Genomic DNA, 22,277 nt, shown 5'->3' on the forward strand with positions numbered 1-22,277 from the left:
GTCTTAGTTGTTTATTACATTCTTTACTTTTGTTATTCTTTCAGTTCTTTTCTTGTCATGTTATTTATTTATTCATGTCTTAGATGTTTATTACATTCTTTACTTTTGTTATTCTTTCAGTTCTTTTCTTGTCATGTTATTTATTTATTCACGTCTTAGATGTTTATTACATTCTTTACTTTTGTTATTCTTTCAGTTCTTTTCTTGTCATGTTATTTATTTATTCACGTCTTAGATGTTTATTACATTCTTTACTTTTGTTATTCTTTCAGTTCTTTTCTTGTCATGTTATTTATTTATTCACGTCTTAGATGTTTTTTACATTCTTTACTTTTGTTATTCTTTCAGTTCTTTTCTTGTCATGTTATTTATTTATTCACGTCTTAGTTGTTTATTACATTCTTTACTTTTGTTATTCTTTCAGTTCTTTTCTTTTTCATGTTATTTATTTATTCACGTCTTAGATGTTTATTACATTCTTTACTTTTGTTATTCTTTCAGTTCTTTTCTTGTCATGTTATTTATTTATTCACGTCTTAGATGTTTATTACATTCTTTACTTTTGTTATTCTTTCAGTTCTTTTCTTGTCATGTTATTTATTTATTCATGTCTTAGATGTTTATTACATTCTTTACTTTTGTTATTCTTTCAGTTCTTTTCTTGTCATGTTATTTATTTATTCACGTCTTAGATGTTTTTTACATTCTTTACTTTTGTTATTCTTTCAGTTCTTTTCTTTTTCATGTTATTTATTTATTCACGTCTTAGATGTTTATTACATTCTTTACTTTTGTTATTCTTTCAGTTCTTTTCTTGTCATGTTATTTATTTATTCACGTCTTAGATGTTTATTACATTCTTTACTTTTGTTATTCTTTCAGTTCTTTTCTTGTCATGTTATTTATTTATTCACGTCTTAGATGTTTACTACATTCTTTACTTTTGTTATTCTTTCAGTTCTTTTCTTGTCATGTTATTTATTTATTCACGTCTTAGATGTTTATTACATTCTTTACTTTTGTTATTCTTTCAGTTCTTTTCTTGTCATGTTATTTATTTATTCACGTCTTAGATGTTTATTACATTCTTTACTTTTGTTATTCTTTCAGTTCTTTTCTTGTCATGTTATTTATTTATTCACGTCTTAGATGTTTATTACATTCTTTACTTTTGTTATTCTTTCAGTTCTTTTCTTGTCATGTTATTTATTTATTCACGTCTTAGATGTTTATTACATTCTTTACTTTTGTTATTCTTTCAGTTCTTTTCTTGTCATGTTATTTATTTATTCACGTCTTAGATGTTTATTACATTCTTTACTTTTGTTATTCTTTCAGTTCTTTTCTTGTCATGTTATTTATTTATTCACGTCTTAGATGTTTATTACATTCTTTACTTTTGTTATTCTTTCAGTTCTTTTCTTGTCATGTTATTTATTTATTCACGTCTTAGATGTTTATTACATTCTTTACTTTTGTTATTCTTTCAGTTCTTTTCTTGTCATGTTATTTATTTATTCACGTCTTAGATGTTTATTACATTCTTTACTTTTGTTATTCTTTCAGTTCTTTTCTTGTCATGTTATTTATTTATTCACGTCTTAGATGTTTATTACATTCTTTACTTTTGTTATTCTTTTAGTTCTTTTCTTGTCATGTTATTTATTTATTCACGTCTTAGATGTTTATTACATTCTTTACTTTTGTTATTCTTTTAGTTCTTTTCTTGTCATGTTATTTATTTATTCACGTCTTAGATGTTTATTACATTCTTTACTTTTGTTATTCTTTCAGTTCTTTTCTTGTCATGTTATTTATTTATTCACGTCTTAGTTGTTTATTACATTCTTTACTTTTGTTATTCTTTCAGTTCTTTTCTTGTCATGTTATTTATTTATTCACGTCTTAGTTGTTTATTACATTCTTTACTTTTGTTATTCTTTCAGTTCTTTTCTTGTCATGTTATTTATTTATTCACGTCTTAGATGTTTTTTACATTCTTTACTTTTGTTATTCTTTCAGTTCTTTTCTTGTCATGTTATTTATTTATTCACGTCTTAGTTGTTTATTACATTCTTTACTTTTGTTATTCTTTCAGTTCTTTTCTTTTTCATGTTATTTATTTATTCACGTCTTAGATGTTTATTACATTCTTTACTTTTGTTATTCTTTCAGTTCTTTTCTTGTCATGTTATTTATTTATTCACGTCTTAGATGTTTATTACATTCTTTACTTTTGTTATTCTTTCAGTTCTTTTCTTGTCATGTTATTTATTTATTCACGTCTTAGATGTTTATTACATTCTTTACTTTTGTTATTCTTTCAGTTCTTTTCTTGTCATGTTATTTATTTATTCACGTCTTAGATGTTTTTTACATTCTTTACTTTTGTTATTCTTTCAGTTCTTTTCTTGTCATGTTATTTATTTATTCACGTCTTAGTTGTTTATTACATTCTTTACTTTTGTTATTCTTTCAGTTCTTTTCTTTTTCATGTTATTTATTTATTCACGTCTTAGATGTTTATTACATTCTTTACTTTTGTTATTCTTTCAGTTCTTTTCTTGTCATGTTATTTATTTATTCACGTCTTAGATGTTTATTACATTCTTTACTTTTGTTATTCTTTCAGTTCTTTTCTTGTCATGTTATTTATTTATTCACGTCTTAGATGTTTATTACATTCTTTACTTTTGTTATTCTTTCAGTTCTTTTCTTGTCATGTTATTTATTTATTCACGTCTTAGATGTTTTTTACATTCTTTACTTTTGTTATTCTTTCAGTTCTTTTCTTGTCATGTTATTTATTTATTCACGTCTTAGTTGTTTATTACATTCTTTACTTTTGTTATTCTTTCAGTTCTTTTCTTTTTCATGTTATTTATTTATTCACGTCTTAGATGTTTATTACATTCTTTACTTTTGTTATTCTTTCAGTTCTTTTCTTGTCATGTTATTTATTTATTCACGTCTTAGATGTTTATTACATTCTTTACTTTTGTTATTCTTTCAGTTCTTTTCTTGTCATGTTATTTATTTATTCACGTCTTAGTTGTTTATTACATTCTTTACTTTTGTTATTCTTTCAGTTCTTTTCTTTTTCATGTTATTTATTTATTCATGTCTTAGTTGTTTATTACATTCTTTACTTTTGTTATTCTTTCAGTTCTTTTCTTGTCATGTTATTTATTTATTCACGTCTTAGATGTTTATTTCTCACCTGGATGACGGCGTAGTAGGCCAGCGAGTGGATGTTCCAGTAGAAGCCCAGACCGAACAGCGCCGTGAAGAGTCCGCTGGACAACATGCCGAAGCTGAGGTAGTACCTGAGAGGCAGACGCTCGCCGAAGATCCCGCTGCACACACACGGCGGTTAGTGTCGCCGCGGCAACAACGGCGGTTAGTGTCGCCGCGGCAACAACGGCGGTTAGTGTCGCCGCGGCAACAAGGGCGGTAAGTGTCGCCGCGGCAACAACGGCGGGAGCTCAACGCACCTGAAGAACATGCCGATGGCGTAGGCCACCAGGAAGCAGTTGTCCAGAACCCCGAAGAGTGTCTTGTAGTCGTCGCGGTCTAGACGGAGAGAGAGTTCAAGGTCAGGCTGCTGCTGCTGCTGCTGCTGCCCCCGCGACCCACCACACACCCGCTCATGTCGTCATGGAGACGACAACTGAGGTTTTTTATCACTATTTCGATCTTTAGATTTTCTGTTTTACATTTGTTTAGTTTTTTTTACTTTTTGTGAATCATTTTTCAAATTCAATACAAAAAGAAATAACTTTTTCTATCTGAATAAATTCTATATATTTATCTTTTAAACGTTAACTTCTTATCTCCAGGAACAGAAACATCTTAATATCTTAATAAATTCTATATATTTATATTTTAAACATTAACTTCTTGAACAGAAACACATCAAATACTGAATCACTCGTGTCGAGAATCTATACAAATTAATTGAATGTATTTAAAAAATGTCAAATAAAACGAAACACACTTGTTTAAAAAGCTTCTACAATCATCCTTGACTGAGTTTGAGCTTCAACGTTATTGTTAAATTAAAAAAGGATCAATTATTTGAGCAAACAAATAAAAAAACAATTAAAAGGTCATTAAATTAAATGAAACTGTCGTTCAAATGGTTTAACAGAATCATTTTATATCAATAATGATAATAATGACACGTGTTTAGATCTACTTTCCATCGTTTCTCGTTACGTTTGACATCGTTTTGTCTTGAAAGACCCTCCAGTCATGTGACCCTCCAGTCATGTGACCCTCCAGTCATGTGACCCTCCAGTCATGTGACCCTCCAGTCATGTGACCCTCCAGTCATGTGACCCTCCAGTCATGTGACCCTCCAGTCATGTGACCCTCCAGTCATGTGACCCTCCAGTCATGTGACCCTCCAGTCATGTGACCCTCCAGTCATGTGACCCTCCAGTCATGTGACCCTCCAGTCATGTGACCCTCCAGTCATGTCACCCTCCAGTCATGTGACCCTCCAGTCATGTGACCCTCCAGTCATGTGACCCTCCAGTCATGTGACCCTCCAGTCATGTGACCCTCCAGTCATGTGACCCTCCAGTCATGTGACCCTCCAGTCATGTGACCCTCCAGTCATGTCACCCTCCAGTCATGTGACCCTCCAGTCATGTGACCCTCCAGTCATGTGACCCTCCAGTCATGTGACCCTCCAGTCATGTGACCCTCCAGTCATGTGACCCTCCAGTCATGTCACCCTCCAGTCATGTGACCCTCCAGTCATGTCACCCTCCAGTCATGTCACCCTCCAGTCATGTGACCCTCCAGTCATGTGACCCTCCAGTCATGTGACCCTCCAGTCATTTGACCCTCCAGTCATGTGACCCTCCAGTCATGTGACCCTCCAGTCATGTGACCCTCCAGTCATGTGACCCTCCAGTCATGTCACCCTCCAGTCATGTGACCCTCCAGTCATGTGACCCTCCAGTCATGTGACCCTCCAGTCATGTCACCCTCCAGTCATGTCACCCTCCAGTCATGTGACCCTCCAGTCATGTGACCCTCCAGTCATTTGACCCTCCAGTCATGTGACCCTCCAGTCATGTGACCCTCCAGTCATGTGACCCTCCAGTCATGTGACCCTCCAGTCATGTCACCCTCCAGTCATGTGACCCTCCAGTCATGTGACCCTCCAGTCATGTGACCCTCCAGTCATGTCACTCACCGAACGGCGCCCAGTCGCACCAGGTGTCATTGTTGGTGACGTTGAGGTCGGCGGGTCGGATGACGTTGGAGCAGTTCCTGTGGAGTTCACTCTGAGGAGAGACGACTTTTCAACCAATGACTCGTCAAACACACGGTTTCGTAACCAACGGTTACCTTGACGATGCTGATAGGTTTCCTGGAGAGATGGTAGGACGTGTAGAAGAGGAAGGTGAGGAAGAGGATGAAGCTCCGGTACCTGAGGAAGCAGAGGAACATGTTAACCGTGACGAACATGTCGAGACAAAACTATCCACCTCGTTATTAGGTTTTATATACGTTTCAAACGTGAAGTTCGACCAGAGTTCCTACAGCTCACGGCTGACCTTTGGTGACCTTTAAGGGTCGTGTCACGACATCACGCGTCTACGAACATGAACACGACACGAGTTGTTAATCTGCAGCAGCAACGTTGTTTGTCGTCAACACACTCGACGGGTGTCGTTGTCACGACGATACGTTGTTGCGTTAACTTCTGATGTGTGTCTGTGGGAAGTAAGAAATATGGTTTGTGTGTCGAAACATGACACGTGTGTCGTAACACAATGACATTCAAGTTCGACTCTTATTGTGTAATTACTGGTTTGAATTTAATCTTGTCATTACTGATCCATGTATGAAACATGAGTTTAAACGTAGAAAGTTGTGTCATTACACGTTAATTACCCAGTAAATAATAATAATAACATTATAACAGTCATAATAAATATATAATCTCTATTATTTTAAATCTATTAACAGTCACTCGTCTGAGCTTCACCTCAGGAGAAAGTAGAAACATTGATCAGCAACTATCAGTGAAGCACGTCTGGACTGATGTTAACACATGAAGGAACTTCGACGAATTCCTCAAATGCTGCCGGAGACCGTATCGATCTATGACGTCACAGCCGCACAACAACCACTAGTTTCGACTTCAGAGCTTCAGCCTCGAACATCTGCTTCACTTGAGCTCCAGAACCGAAGACAACGACATGATCCGGTGGAGATGGACGCGTTTCCGACACGTTCAGTTAGAAATCGTGGTTATCGATCCGTGATCAATGATTGACGAGGAGCAGATCAAAGAACAATCAAAATGAAGCTGAAACTCACCAACTATCTCGAGAGAAGGAGGAGATGAGTTTGATGCCAGGAGCCAGAGGAGCCTTCATGGTGGACGAGCTCCTGCTTCAAGTGAAACCAAAGGGACTTAAAAGGTTGTTTTCGTCATGTTTAGGTTCGACGGGACCGTGAACGCATCGCGGGACGAAAACAACGACAAAAAGGGATATTTATCAAAGTCTTCTCGCAGGAACTCGTTTAAAAGCTGGTAAAAAGGTTGAAATAAGAGCTAAATAACGATAAAAAGAAGGTTAGCTGCTTCCAGACCATAGACTCCCAGACGCTTCCTTCGGGACAAAAGCGTCGATAAACAACATATTGTTCTCCCTCATGTCAGCAGGTCTTTATATGTCGCTCCGGAGAGACAACCTCCTTCAGCGCGTCCGGTGAGTCTTGAAAAAAGCGCCAGTAGCAGTTTTTAGAAGCTATTATTAGTCAGAAGCGAAGTCGTTACTCCAGCGCTTCCAGACCGGATCCGCGAGCACGTGACCGCTCCCGGTGACGTCACCGCAGACAGGAAGCAGGACGACTTAACGAAGAATAAAAACAAAACTTTGTAATAAAGAGAATAAGTTACACACAGATTTCATTCCGAATGACTCCATTTATCCTTCATTTATTTTTTCACATTCGTATAAGTATCTACTGCCGATGTATTCTAATGAAAACAATAATATTTAAATAAATGATCAATTTGACCGAAATAATGTGGACTTTATTTGGAATTAAATGATTCACGTGTCAAACCTGCTGTGGGTATTTTTTCGTATCGTCTCTTTTGCAAAGTTGTCATTTATCTGGCAGTGAAGTATTATAAATACAGATTTTGGTTTATAAACATTCATTTTTCACTTTATTCACAGAAACACACGTATTGTTAGATTCAGTTTCATTGACAGCTTTTATTTTTTAATTGAGTATATTTTCTTCATTTCATTAGTTGATAACATGTCAAATATGAAGTAATACATTAAGAAAATGGATATTAAGGTAAACTTTCCACCAACTCTGTCAGAAAAATTCATGGATTCAAACATATTCATGTCTCTCGTCACGATCTGATCAAAAGTTTTGAGTTAAATCTACGCGAGTCATGAAGGTTGTTTACAGTTGTTGAGATTCTTTTGTCTTCCTGGTACTGAGCAACCGAGGGGAGGAAATAGGATCAAATAAACATGAATTTTGCAGGAGAACAACATAGTTTTCTATGTTTTATTCACATAAATCTGGCACTGGTGGAAGGAGAAGGAAGTGTGAGCTTTAAACTTGAACAGTTTAAAAGTATTGAATTAAAAGTGAGTTACTAAAGTGATCTGCACCTAAAATCAATAAAGGTTCAAATACAGACCTGTTTGACGGAGGAGGTCGACCTGTCGGCTCTAAAGACGATCATCATACGACCCTCGTTACATATTTACATCATTAAAGGTTCGTTTCCAGTCGATGAATGATTCAAATTAAAAATAATGATCCAGAAGTTGATCCTGTTTTGGTTGAAGGTCGAGTGAGTCGTAAACATGCAGGTGCTGAGGATGAAAGAGAAGAGGTGTGTTCAGTCGTTATTACATTGTTATTACTATATTATTGTTGTTCACCTGCAGCCGCTTCAGTCCAACGTGGCCGACCTGAGAGCCTGAGCGTACGCTGTGGAGCAGACGTCGAGCTCAGTCGTAAACACTGTTGCTGATGCACTTATTTACTGAGAATCTATTTGTCAAGAACATTAAACTCACAAATACTACGACGACGATGATGCTATTGCTAATGATGTAAAAGCTACAGTATTTACTATCGTTATTGTTCCACAAACTGCTGCTTCTTTAGACCAGAAGAGTTTCTTGTTTAACAAGAGTTTCTTCTACGATCAAATGGTTTTATTTGTTGTAACTATTATATCAGCTCCTACATGTGAGTACATCAGTGTCAACACAATATTCAATGGTTGAATGTTTTTTAATATTTAAAAAATTCTTACCTTTGAAAATCTGTTTGATATTTTAAATCCTATGATTCAACAACTAATTAATGCTTTTAAATTCCAAATAAAAATGTGTTCAACAGTAAAATCATGTCACCAGACAATAACAAAATACTACCCAATAGTACTAACTAACTAACTACTAGCAACATGTGATTTTTATTAATGGATGGAACTGAATTATACTTTAATATTCAATTGAAAGGTAAACATTTATTTATAGAAATTATTTAATTTATTATTTAATATAAGTAAAGGCAACTAAAACATATAACATAGGAAGTTTCAACATGTATTCAATATTCTGATGATACACTAACATAATACTTCTTTCACTTCTTTTCTACTGCAGGTTTTGTTCTGACATCACAGATACTTTCCTGTCACTTCTGTTGATGGTGTTTCATGGCGTCATGGACAGAAGTGAGAATCTCTCTCTGAGCTTCTTTCCTAAAGATGTTGTTCTGGTGAATCCACCTTAAAAACACCAACTCAACAGCAGTTGTACCTCTGGGGTTGTTGTAGAAGACGCAGTTGTTGGCACAGGTGTCGGGGTGCGAGTCCCAGAAGGTGGAGGCGCAGCAGCAGAGAGGAGGGAGATCCTGACCCCCGACCCGCTCCTTCAGCTGAGCCCTCAGAGCCTCCACGTACCTGGTCCACGAAGATCATGTTTAGAGACTTTCAATCAATAAATCATTGATTCTTTTCACCTGGAAGCTTCCGTCTCCTTCTCCCGTCTGCTCCTCATCTCCGTCGTTCTCTCCTCCTCCTCCAGCTTCAGTCGCTCCAGGATCAGCATCTCCCTCTCGTGCAGCTTCTGTCGGGCGTGGACCAGCTGCTGCTCTCGCTCCAGATCTCCTTCTTCTCGCAGGCGGACATGTTCCTTCTCCGCCTTGAACCTGCCGCGAGATCAGAGGCTTCACAAGTCTGTCCATGAACACGATGTTCGGCTTAAAGAACATATTCTCAGGCAGCGACGCGTGAACTAGTGTTGTTAGAACAACAAACACAACACTTGTGTCGTGATACACAATATGACAGTGTTGTAAAATAACACAATATTCAACAATATTACTCATAATCAAAAAGATTAATGAAATAAAAAAATAAAACATCTTGTTTGTAGATTGTTTCATTAAGAAGCAAAAATACTTCCAAACATCTGCTTAAATTGAGCATTTGTTGTAGTTTTTTGCAATATTTGCTTCTTTTAGCAGAACTGTCTGATGCGTCCGCAGCAAATACAGCAAAGTAGCAAAATGATTTTCTTTTATTAGGTTAGGTAGAACTTTATTGATCTCTGAGGAGGTCTCCTTCGGGAAATTGTTTTTTTTCCAATCAGACATAGATTTCATAGGTAAATCTATGAAAGTTGGATATTAAACCGGAGGTAAATCAAAGTATCTGATAAATTTTCACATCCATATTTTCATCTCTGACTCCAACAGGACTTCCTCACCTGGCCGTCCTCCTCAGGTGTTTCCTCTGCTCCAGGTTCTCCTTCACCTGTTCTCTCTCTCGGCTCATGAAGAGTCGACGGTTCCACAGAAACTGAGCTTGACGCTGAACAGACGCACTCGTTCGTCACGTCACCAGGTTCGACTCCGGCAATGATACGTTTACCTGCTTCTTCACTTCCTCCTGGTCGCTCAGAGGCCACAGGACTCGCGAGGCGCCGGGATCTGGTCCATGGAGGGTCTGAAACACGACGTCAAGTCTTCAGGGATCTTAACTTAACAACACAATGAAGGAGTTCTTGATAAAACCAGATACAGGTTTGAAGAAGATCCTGAACAGCAGGAGCTGGACTATGACTAGGAAATATTTCATGTCATTAAATAAGTGAGTTTACTCTTTATTTTTTGGTTCATTTAAGTATTTTTAACGTGGTTTTCAAAGGTGTTTGGGTTTTGAATCTTGTTTTAGTTTAGTTTTAAATTAATAATTCATGCTATTCTATCTTCTGATGTAAAAAGCATAAAGAGATGTTTAAAAAAAAAGAATAAAAAGGTGGATTCAGGTCCGAACACGAACAAGACATTGAACTGAAGGAACGACCTCTGAGTTGTTGTTACTTCACGTCTCGTAAACACACACGACCTGATAAGGTGCAATAAACACCAGATGAGATGTGAAGCAGAGAATCTTTGGACTTTGACCGTGTGACAGACTTAAACAGTGTCTGGAGGATTTAAACATCGATGTTTTGAGAATCAAAATGATACTTGACGGACCCGACTGAGGCGTTCAGGACTTCTGCCTCGAGAGTCTGTGACCTCGAGCTGCTGGTGGAACTCATATCCCTCCACTTCCTCCTGCCCGACTTCCTCTTCATCCTCATCTTCCTCTTCTTGATCTTTTCTGGGCCCATGAGACACAGTTGTCTGTGGAGCACAGAAGAATAAACAATAGGATCAGACGTTGATGGAAAAAGTCTGAGACAGACTCACATGTCGACGAGGAGAGAGATTCCATCCATCATGCAGAGGCTCTGACGCACAATCACGGCGAGACACGACCTGATAGGACGCCAGTCGCTCTCGGACGCGTCTGAGCTGGAAAAACAGAAGTAGAGGAGCTTCAGTAACACTCGGATGTTCAGATGACAAGAGAAGAAGACGTGGGATATTCTAAATCTCACAATAAAGTTCTTCAGTCTTTTGATGCATTTCTGTTTTATTCTTCTGTACTTTTAGAAACAGTCGAGTTAAATGAGGTGTTGTTTGCGAACACGAGTGTGTGTAAAGTTTTACCTCCGACATGTTGTTTTCCAGCTGAGCTGCCGTCAACAGTCTGACTGACTCATGACGGGGTTTTAGGTGAGGTTTGAATGAAGTTCCCGTGTCAGGCGTCACCTAAAGTCACATTGTGGAATAATAACCAATACAAACAGAAGAGCACAGATAAACTTTGTTATTTTAGAATATTAGGAATGTAGGTATTTGGTAAAATACAGCTCGTCATTTGTTTACCAGAGTATTGGCTGTTTGGAGTCTGCGAGCTCTGGCTTGGGCCACACGGTGGCGCACGTCGTCCTGGAATCTTCTGAGATGTTCCTCTTCTTCTCTTCTGGTTTCTCTCTGACTTTCATCCAGATATAAGGCCACAACCTGAGAACAAAAACAAGGATGAGTGGAGACTGTGCTGCGTATTTGGAGACAATAAGTGACTTTTCTGGTAAGAAAGAAGTGAATTAAATAACAAGGATATTTTGAATGTATTTGTCAACAACCAAACATGATGTTAAGTGTAAGAAGTTGAAGTTGTCAGGGTCAGTGGATTGACTCGTGTTTTTAAGGCATGACGTCAACAATACATTGTCATGGTAACACATTAGTGTCAAATGATTAGCATTAGCAGGTTAGCATGGACTCACCGACGGGTGGTCCTGGAGGAACTGTCCTCCCTCCACCCGGGCTCCCACTGCCGTCACTGACTCCTGACCCCTCTGGGCCAGAACCTTTAACGTCCTGGACGACGTGAGATATTTGCTTCGACTGACATGAGTAGCTTTGTTAGCTCTCATCGTTAGCTTCTCCACCAAACTAACAAGTCACTTTTATCATGTGATTTGTTTTAAATAACTCTTTAAAACGAGACTGTTGCTCCACAAACAAACGTCTTTATCGATGAATCAATGTCTAAAAAAAAGAAATCCAAACAACAAAAGAGGCAGAAAATCAACTCGGAAGCGAACGAACCGTTTTTGAGTTTCGCTCACTTTTCTTCTGGTGTTAAGGAACATTGGATGTATCGCCACCTTCAGGTCAGGAAAGGTAGTGCAGCATAGAGACGAGAGACAATGTTGACTGATTGAAAATATTTTATTTAAAAAAAAAGAGACTATTTTCACATGAAAATAAAAGCAGCAGCAGGAGGTGATGTTCAGATGTACAGGTTACTCTGAAGGGCTGTGGTTCTGGAGAACTTGCGCAGGACGTCTGTGCTCGGAGAAGAATCCATCTGAGGAAACATGGATTCAATATTATGACGTGAACATCAACACAGAAGGAACCTCGTGATAACATCCACAAAACATTTGATAACATTGTCCCTGAATCTCTGTTTAAAAGTCTAATGAAGAATAAATGATTTATTCTACTATCATCAAGATTGACCTTCTTTACCTTCTTCTCCTGACAAGATAATATCATGTATTGAGTGAAATCAACAAATCATTCATGTTCAATTAATTTATTCATAATATATTTTTTCCAGTTATCTTTGTATTTATTTCAAATATGTTGATGCATTTACAGTTGGTTGTTTAAATGAATCTGTTACAATGACATTAATAATAATAATACGATTTAAATCTTCCCCTCAGAACAATCCTCGTCCTCACATCATGAATCACCGTCACCGAGCAGTGAAGCCGTCGCCGACGCAATATTCAAATGTGACAGTGAAGAACGACGTCAGCCTTGATTTATCTTTGGAAACTATTTAAGTCAACATCTGCTCCAGTCTCCTTGAGCTGCGACCCACATCCTCGCTCCAGTTACAGTAACTGATGAACAACAAGGTGAAGTGAAAGACGGACGAATGTCAGGGAACTGTTGCCGCCATGATGTCACCACAACTCAATTACACAGAGATGTCATTGAACCGCTTTATTGCTGCGAGTCCTCTCGTGCTAACAACATGACGCTAGTGCTAACGACATGACACCCGTGCTAACAACATGACGCTAGTGCTAACGACATGACACCCGTGCTAACGACATGACACCCGTGCTAACGACATGACACCCGTGCTAACGACATGACACCCGTGCTAACGACATGACACCCGTGCTAACGACATGACCCCCGTGCTAACGACATGACCCCCGTGCTAACGACATGACACCCGTGCTAACGACATGACACCAGTGCTAACAACATGACACCCGTGCTAACGACATGACACCCGTGCTAACGACATGACACCCGTGCTAACAACATGACACCCGTGCTAACGACATGACACCCGTGCTAACAACATGACACCCGTGCTAACAACATGACACCCGTGCTAACAACATGACAGTCGTGCTAACAACATGACAGTCGTGCTAACAACATGACACCCGTGCTAACAACATGACACCCGTGCTAACAACATGACACCCGTGCTAACAACATGACACCCGTGCTAACGACATGACACCCGTGCTAACGACATGACCTCCGTGCCAACGACATGACACCCGTGCTAACGACATGACACCCGTGCTAACGACATGACACCCGTGCTAACAACATGAACCGTGCTAACGACATGACACCCGTGCTAACAACATGACACCCGTACTAACAACATGACACCCGTGCTAACAACATGACACCCGTGCTAACAACATGACACCCGTGCTAACAACATGAACCCGGTGCCAACACTTGCAGGCTATGATGCTGCGCTCAATGACTCGTACAAAAACAGGTCTTTGCTGGCTACGTCCAGCAACAAATGAACAAACTGTTTGTATTCAAGTGTGTTGTCATCTGAAATATGGAATAAAAAGCCAGCATCAGAGGTTCTTCAGTGGTTTGGGACGAGCCGTGAGAAGAGCCTCCTTGCTGGTGGTAAAAACTGGATTCTGACTGTTTGTTCTAACGCTAGTTTCTGTACATTCCTATTGTCCGGGAGAAAATCCCTGACACTTCTTAACACCCGGAGTCATGTTTATTATTAGTACACATTTCATAGCAGTGATCACAGCATGACCTGCATCACGTCTATTCTTCTTTTCCATCTCGACGACACTTCCTCGTGTTTTCTGCTGCAAATGTTTTCCAGATATTTTGCAGCTTCCACTTGGAATCGGAGAAGATCTGCATAATGACTGTAATGTATTTACTTTGAAGCTCATTAAAGTCAAGGTGGTGCTGAGCTCTCGCTGCTGCAGCCACGAACAAACGCTCTCCTCCATTATCACGACAACACTTTCATTGAGCAACAACACACTCCATCCTTCTCTCACTTCATTTAAATAAGAAAAATAAAATGCTTTCCTCCCTGGAAGACTTTTCATCGACAAAGTGTCCACGACCCTGAATCATGGAGGACGTGAGGAAAGTTTTGGAACAACAACATAAATAGTTTGGAGAGAGAAAGATGAAATTATTGATCAACTTCACTATTATTCAGCAGCAAAGATTTGATTTGATGAACTTCTTTTCACGGCCGTTTAAATAATGTTGTTTTGTATAACTTTATTCTAATGTGATCATCTATCTTCATGCATTTAATGCACTCGTCTCAAGAACCCAAGCTTTTCTTTCTGCACGTCCAACAGAAGACATTTCTTTATAGAACTTGAAGCTGGTGAGAGTAAAGTTGAAGATGATTCATCACCTGATGGAACACATGCAGGAGTGAGACTCTAGTGCCACCACTGGGGAGGTTGTCTCACACCAGGACAGGTTGTCTCACACCAGGACAGGTTGTCTCACACCAGGACAGGTTGTCTCACACCAGGACAGGTTGTCTCACAAAAGGACAGGTTGTCTCACACCAGGACAGGTTGTCTCACACCAGGACAGGTTGTCTCACACCAGGACAGGTTGTCTCACAAAAGGACAGGTTGTCTCACACCAGGACAGGTTGTCTCACAAAAGGACAGGTTGTCTCACACCAGGACAGGTTGTCTCACACCAGGACAGGTTGTCTCACACCAGGACAGGTTGTCTCACAAAAGGACAGGTTGTCTCACACCAGGACAGGTTGTCTCACACCAGGACAGGTTGTCTCACACCAGGACAGGTTGTCTCACACCAGGACAGGTTGTCTCACACCAGGACAGGTATTCTCACAAAAGGACAGGTTGTCTCACACCAGGACAGGTTGTCTCACACCAGGACAGGTTGTCTCACAGAAGGACAGGTTGTCTCATAAAAGGACAGGTTGTCTCATAAAAGGACAGGTTGTCTCACACCAGGACAGGTTGTCTCACAGAAGGACAGGTTGTCTCACAGAAGGACAGGTTGTCTCACAAAAGGACAGGTTTTCTCACACCAGGACAGGTTGTCTCACACCAGGACAGGTTGTCTCACACCAGGACAGGTTGTCTCACACCAGGACAGGTTGTCTCACACCAGGACAGGTTGTCTCACACCAGGACAGGTTGTCTCACACCAGGACAGGTTGTCTCACACCAGGACAGATGACCAGAACACTCCAGCACGAGAGGGTTCTTCTGGTTCAACATGGAAGAGCTCACCTTTATTGACTTGCCCAGTTTGGTCAGTGCAGGTTTGAAGGTCTCCATGGTGACGGAGTCGGGCCCGATGACGTCGCTGTAACACTGGTAGACCACGGCAGGGACGCGGTGGACCTGGCAGTGGTTGAGAACTGAGGAGACGGCAGAGAAACATCAGCATCATGGAGGAGACTCTCCTCCTGCAATGTTCCTAAGTGAACTCGGAGCCAACACTCCAATCAGGCCGCGAGACAAAGAGCGTCCGGCGAGAGCGACTCGCACTAATGCCATTATGTCACAGTCGACTGTGACTTTCATCTCTCAGCGAGTGTTGCTCAAGGACTCTTGACAAACACAAACGATAATAAACAGTTAAACTAGGACTCGTTTCTTAGAGCGACATTTCATTTCTACTTATTTAACGACTGCAAACACACACAGACTCCTCAAGTATTTGTAATGAACACATCGGCCAACTGGCTCCATCAGTCCTGAAGAGGTAAAAGTATAACTGAGATGCATCATCTGAATACAGATACTGTCGAACTGAAGGTTTAACTCTAGTTAATTCGTCTCAAAGCAAAGGTTGTTGTTTTCCTTTTTTTTATTTTCTTTTTTTATTTCTGGTATTGTTTTTCTTCTTGATTTGCCTTGTATTACCGTCTTGTAACTACCTGACGGGTGACTTGAATAGGAGTAATTGTTGTATGTATACTACATATTACGGATATGTCATCTATGATTGATGTGAAATGACAATAATAATAATAATAATAATAATTTATACTGAATGTATATTCTTAGATATTTTTGTGTTTCTTCTTTTCTTTTCTACGACGGCTCAACGATGCTTCACAACAGACGCTGAGGGAATTAAAATGGCCGCCGCTGACGTCGAGATACATTACACTCTACACAAACACAGCAACAGCACATACCTCTGCCAAGGAGGTCATTTAACATGACTTGATGAAAAACAACAAATACAAAATGATGCCCCTGGACCTGGACTTGAACTTGCAACCTTTTAATCTCGTCCTTTCAAGTTTTTTCTAATCTTTTCTCTTCACAAAAAGTGAGGGGCCATGTGTCCAGGGCGCCCCTGCCTCTGACCCTGTGTAGCTGGGACACGCACCTGCAGCTGGAAGTCCTGACACGATGTTGGGCGGCTCCAGCGACGGACAGGCCGACTGACCCCGGTAAGAGCTGGTGTGAAGAGAGCGCAGGAAGGGGGCGGAGCTACCGCACAGGTAGTCAGCGGTCTTGTAGTCGGCCACACAGGTGTCTGTCAGGACTGTGACGCTCAGCTCTCTGGGCTCCAGGCAGAGCAAGACCTGCAGGAATCAAACACAGTTTCATTAACCAGACTGCACCCGATAACATCGGCCCACGACCCCCTACATCGGCCCACGACCCCCTACATCGGCCCACGACCCCCTACATCGGCCCACGACCCCCTACATCGCCCCAAGACACCCTAGACCACCTCATGTGAATTTGTTTATTAAAATAACAGAATATTTGATTTTTTTTTTTTTTTTTACACATCAAGTTATATATTAAAATTCAAATAATTAAAAATACATTTTCAAAATTCAATATTTTAAAATTGCTAATATTACATTCAAGATGAATGTTAGTTCAACAGAGTCTCCAGACCAGACCAACAGAGCACCGAGCACCTGATGAACTGAAGCCCATCATGTGACGCACAGACGATCATGTGACCAAGGAAAATAAATGATAATATTTCAACTATTTGCAAATGATCTGGTGAGATGGTTCTATTGTACTAATGTTATTATGTCGATACATTTTCACATTTGATATTACATTTAAATTCATTTAAAAAAGAAATCAATGAATTCAATTGTTTAAATGAACTTAAAAGCATTTCATTGGTTGACAGTGATTCACACAGAGACGCTGAAAGATGGTGAATTACCTTCTCTGTCCACTGGAACTGCTGATGTTCAGCAACATGACACGTCACCTGGCAGAGCAGCACCTGTGAACACAACCATGTTACTCCTGACATCATGAAACCTTCATAACATGAACATCCAGGCGTGTCTGATGGTCTTCTGGTGAGCGACACACTGTATGAGCTGCAGCTGCTCCACGAACGCTTCCTCACTTCATTAAACCTGCGGCAGCACGACTGATACTGTAGGTGATAAATCTGCCGCCGTCGCAGCCCTTCCTTTATCTTGATTAAATCACATGCAAAGACAGCCGGCGGCTCCAGCCACAGCCGGAGAGTCACTCAGGACTCGGAGCGTTTATGCAAGATTTGGGATTACGGGTGAGTCATTAATCCCAGAGTGTCGGCGCCTGCCATCCTACTCCTGCCGCCTTCACACTGCAGTATGACATCAGGGAGGATGGAGAGAGTTCTGCTTCCACGTTCAGTGACACGCTGACGAAAACATTCCAAACACCTGCAGGCACCGGAGATGAGGTTTCAAACTAATGGTTCAGTCGGAGGGAGAAAGAGAAGGTTCGAACCACACGACGACTGCTGCGTCTACTGAACCACTTCAGGTCAAAGTAAACAGCTTTAAAACCTTGAGCACAGTGTTCAGCTGTTCATGTCCGCCTGACAAAACTAGATACAAATAATGAATGATGCAAAGCAAGTCAACATAAATCTATATGTCTAGAAAATTCCTTTATTAAAACATAGTTAATAATTTATAGATGTAGGCATCAGCGCATCAATGCTTCTCAGCTCAATTGCAGATGTTTCTGCAAGATAAAGTTTCCAGTCCTTGTAGCGTCTTAGCATGTTAGCATGCTAGCTTGTTAGCTTCTGCTACAAACCATCTTAAAATAGAGACTTATTTCATTTAACTCTGATCGGTTCTCCTAAAGTGGAGCTTCAATAAAGGACGAGCAGTTTGGAGGCGTTTAAATGTTCTCAAGTGTCTTTTTGGATAAAAATGAAGACGAAGACAACTGAGCTCCAGTCGCTACATTAAAATGAACAAACATCTTTGTCTACAACTCCAAAAAGAACACATTACTGTGAAAATAAAGAACATGAGTCGACATTAAGGTGAGTAGTAAATGAGTTTGGGGTGAGGTTTAAGCTCCAGACTAATATCAAAGGTTAACATCTTCAATATTTCCTGGTCACGTGGAGCATGAACCGTTTGTCTTGGACTGACAAGTGACTCTCAGTTGACAGCGAGTGTGTCGAGCTTCACTCACAGATGGATCGTCCGTGTGTCTGTAGAACAAACACTCGCTGCTCTGACCAGATCCAGCTCCACTCCTCTCGTTCCACACGGACGCTCGTCCCACAGGCGTCCACTGACCAGACGCCAGGACGTACACGGACAGAAACCCTGTGGACGGAACCGCAGTGTTAACAAACCTTCGCCTTTTTCTCAACAACCACATGCAAACGATGACAATCTGGCACAACATGTACATCAGCTTTATTCACCGTTTGAATGTTGGATGCTACATTCAAACGGTGAAACCTGGGATTATATTATTGAATTCCTTTTTTTCTTTTTAGACATTTTAAATAATTATATTGTTCAAATAATTCTTTAATAATTGTTCAAATAATTCTTTAATAATTGTTCAAAATAATTGAATTACATACATCCATACTGAGGTCAATTTTAATATATTGAGTAATTGATATTTAAAAGGTTCAATTTGTTTTCTTTTTTTATAAGAGTTTGTATTGTATTATAAATATTGAATATAGAACATTTCCTTTGAATTTAATTTTACATTTTCTTTTAATTAAATGATTTTTGCAAAACAAATTCAACCTTTCAATATAGATATTATGTCATCATATTATTTAATATATACTGTATATAATTTAATTCTATTAAAAACAAAATACATTTCATTTAAATCTTAATTACAGTTTAGTGCACTAAGTCAATGGCGGGGTTCTGTTTTTTGTGCTTATTATTTAGTTTTGTTATTAAAAAAAATAAATCACATTCAACCTTTTAAAAATCAAAATAAGTGAATAATTCTTAATAATTAAATGTTAAAAAGAAAACATTTCAATTGAAAATATGAACTTCATCCATTCAAAGTTCTGATGCGTCTAATGTTCCTCCATAAAAGCATTTATTGACCACAGGTGTGACCAGAGCATCAATATCAGTCCAACATTATGAATCTACAGCAGATGCTCCGGCGTCACAGCTGTGGCTTTAATGGAAAACATCAATGAAAACGGAGCCAGAGTCGCAAACAGTAATTACAGCCTCGTGTTTGTGCTGCTCGGCTGGGATTGTGATTTTGCAGCAGCAGGTCCACAAAACTGCTCCTTTACTTGGTGCACCTGAAGAAGAGGAGGACGTTAAGAGCAACTGGACCAGGATTCAGAAGCGACTCATCCACGTCTGTGTTCAGAGAGTTTAGTGAAACATACATTTTATCAATGTTAAAGAACTATTTTGGAGAATGAGGACATGAAGCATGCGACTGACGAGGGACAATGTGTCTCTGTCCTCGGAACACCTCGGGTCCTCCAGGAAGAGCTCGACCATGTAGCTAGAGAGAGGAACATCTGGGCCTTCCTGCTGAAGCTGCTGCCCCCACGACCCGACTCCAGTTTGAAGGCAAAATTACAGTTTTTTCGAATTTTGAATACATTTGTTTGTGTTTAATGTTCAGACTGAACAGGGACCCGGTGATATAGGGAGTGTCTTAGATTGTTCTTCGGGGGGGAAGATAATAAAATAGTGACTTTTATCAGTTCAGCGAGCAGACGATTAGAAAATCCTCACTTACTCGCAGCATTATGTCCCACGGCGAGGATGAAGTCGGAACACGGCAGCTTATTCCCAGACGTCAGGGACTCGGACACGTCCGGGTTCCAGTGCAGATGAACCTCCCTGACCAGCAGAGAACCACAGTCGAAAGAAAATGACAGTTTAATACGATGTAGCCGCTAAAATCCCCTTTAATGCAGGGATTTGAAAATAACTCATGATAAATTTGCCCTTTTGAATATGGTACACAAAATACACAACTTTAAAATCTCACCGTCATGAGTTTTGTATTAAAGATCAACTTCATTTGGTGCCAGATCATAATAAGAATATTTACTAATGTGACATATTCATATTAATTTAATAATTAATAATGTGCATCTTTAACTTAAACATAAATATATCATTTTTCAACAATGCGCTCGAAAACTACAACACTTTCAATAATTTAGATATATATAGTTAGAAAACGATGGAGAAAAGCCACATCTGTTGCCATGACAACGCCTTAAAAGTGAAAGTGAAAGCAGCAACGGCTTTATCGAACTATAAAAACACAGATATCTAAAAATAAAATGTTGTTGTTTAAAATCTTTATTTGTTAACTTTGTGGGAGGAAAGTACGGTGGCTTTGACTGGACGAACAAATAAGGAAATAAACGCAACATACGCAATTTCAATTATACTCGTCTATTAAGATAAAGACAATTAAAACAATTGTGTTTGTTATATTCTTATTATAGTCAAAATGAATTACAATTCCGTTGTATCTAAATCTGATTCTTATTTTTTAGCAGCAACGTGTAGCATGACTTGCTACTTGACAGTCTCATGCTAACATGCTAACAGGCTAACACTCACCGTTTTTCTTCGAGTTCTCTGCGGATCTGAGCATCTTCCTCGTTCTCGTCGTTCTCCTCGAGCTCCTCGTCGTCTTCATCCTCGTCCACAGCGCGAGAATAAACGGATAAAACTTCGCCAAAAAACGTTGCCATGACTGCAGAAGTGCTGGAGAGTGATTAGCAACTCGGAGCTACTTCCGTGTCTCGCAGACTCAGCTACACTTTCAAAGTAAAAGCCCATCTACCGGAAGAAGAGCGACAATCGATCTCAAAAAATATATTTAAAAAATATACTTTGGAGTTTTTCTTTTACTGATTATATTTCCTAACGTTTCCTTTTACTATATTATTTCAGCGGTAGAAAAAAAATGAATTTCAACACATTTCTTCAAATATAACTTGTTTTATTTAGTTTAGTTTGGTCAGAACACAAGGAACAAACATAAAAAAAACAATTTTATTTCCTCTCTTTTACATTAATTCAGTAGGTAGTGATGCACTCTAAAACCCAACAAATGAACTTATGTTTATTTCATTGTGCAACAGAAAGTTGAAAAAGGTTTGTTGAGTAACAGCTTCTGTCACGTGACATGTAATGTAGCTTCAAAATATTCTCCGTGTTCTGAGAGAACAACTGTACGCTTCTGAATTAATTATGGTCAACTTGTGACACGATAAAAGCGTTAAGATGTTGATGTGGAAAAGTAAACATCCCTCGGTCAAGACTCACTTACACGTGGTTCTCAGATACAAACCCTTGAAGTCACAAAGGTCGTTTGGTCCTGAGAGAATCTTCCGTGGAAACACAGGACGCTGGTAAATATTTGAAGCAGGAACATCTTCCAGCGGCACAAAGACGAGGAAGCTTCACGCATGACTTCAGACTGTCAACGTGTTTCCGCTCCAGCTCTTCAATCGATGAATGATTTATGTTCTCGGGCAGATTCACACGCTGAGGCTGGTATCAAGTAAACGCTCGAGTCCAACAATTAGCTCCAGGGTCGACGTCCATCCACAGTTAGAGACATTAATGGAGCTCCACGTCTGTGGATTCAACCAGATCAGAGTCACCATTCATTCTCAACACCTCTCGCAGATGAGATCCAAGACATTCTTCGACCAGAGCGCAGCTAGAAATTCGAGGAGAACCTAAAGCAAACAAAAACCTG

The 22,277-nt window shown here is 39.6% G+C and overlaps 3 protein-coding genes across 5 annotated transcripts in view; all 3 read right to left on the reverse strand.

Moving 5' to 3' along the window:
* The window catches only part of slc37a2 (solute carrier family 37 member 2), a 36,792-nt gene extending 29,977 nt beyond the window's left edge, over nucleotides 1-6,815 (reverse strand). For 2 of the 3 annotated variants that reach the window (XM_087808030.1, XM_087808032.1), the window contains exons 1-5: nucleotides 6,343-6,814; nucleotides 5,365-5,446; nucleotides 5,210-5,300; nucleotides 3,495-3,573; nucleotides 3,221-3,356 (exon numbers count right to left, since the gene is read on the reverse strand). In XM_087808030.1, coding sequence (XP_087664156.1) covers nucleotides 3,221-3,356; nucleotides 3,495-3,573; nucleotides 5,210-5,300; nucleotides 5,365-5,446; nucleotides 6,343-6,401 — 447 coding nt within the window. In that variant the 5' untranslated portion in view covers nucleotides 6,402-6,814. Of the gene's footprint in view, nucleotides 1-3,220; nucleotides 3,357-3,494; nucleotides 3,574-5,209; nucleotides 5,301-5,364; nucleotides 5,447-6,342 lie in introns of all 3 variants that reach the window. The other variant, XM_087808031.1, reaches the window with a different exon arrangement.
* A 418-nt stretch (nucleotides 6,816-7,233) lies between these two features.
* On the reverse strand, nucleotides 7,234-12,031 carry ccdc15 (coiled-coil domain containing 15). Its single transcript, XM_087808033.1, has 11 exons — nucleotides 11,706-12,031; nucleotides 11,302-11,439; nucleotides 11,083-11,184; nucleotides 10,780-10,884; nucleotides 10,564-10,713; nucleotides 9,953-10,027; nucleotides 9,789-9,892; nucleotides 9,040-9,228; nucleotides 8,838-8,980; nucleotides 7,947-7,995; nucleotides 7,234-7,877 (listed from the first exon to the last, which is right to left on the reverse strand). Exons 1-10 carry the CDS (start codon nucleotides 11,853-11,855, stop codon nucleotides 7,958-7,960), a joined length of 1,194 nt encoding a protein of 397 aa, XP_087664159.1. The 5' UTR covers nucleotides 11,856-12,031; the 3' UTR covers nucleotides 7,234-7,877; nucleotides 7,947-7,957.
* A 103-nt stretch (nucleotides 12,032-12,134) lies between these two features.
* Nucleotides 12,135-21,311, reverse strand: psmg1 (proteasome (prosome, macropain) assembly chaperone 1). The gene is made up of 7 exons (XM_087808035.1): nucleotides 21,128-21,311; nucleotides 20,286-20,389; nucleotides 18,726-18,862; nucleotides 17,458-17,520; nucleotides 16,648-16,846; nucleotides 15,534-15,664; nucleotides 12,135-12,292 (listed from the first exon to the last, which is right to left on the reverse strand). Exons 1-7 carry the CDS (start codon nucleotides 21,259-21,261, stop codon nucleotides 12,215-12,217), a joined length of 846 nt encoding a protein of 281 aa, XP_087664161.1. The 5' UTR covers nucleotides 21,262-21,311; the 3' UTR covers nucleotides 12,135-12,214.
* Nucleotides 21,312-22,277: the final 966 nt, after the last annotated feature.

Source organism: Callionymus lyra, chromosome 14, assembly GCF_982586985.1.
Source record: "Callionymus lyra chromosome 14, fCalLyr1.hap1.1, whole genome shotgun sequence".
NCBI classification, from domain to species: domain Eukaryota; kingdom Metazoa; phylum Chordata; class Actinopteri; order Syngnathiformes; family Callionymidae; genus Callionymus; species Callionymus lyra.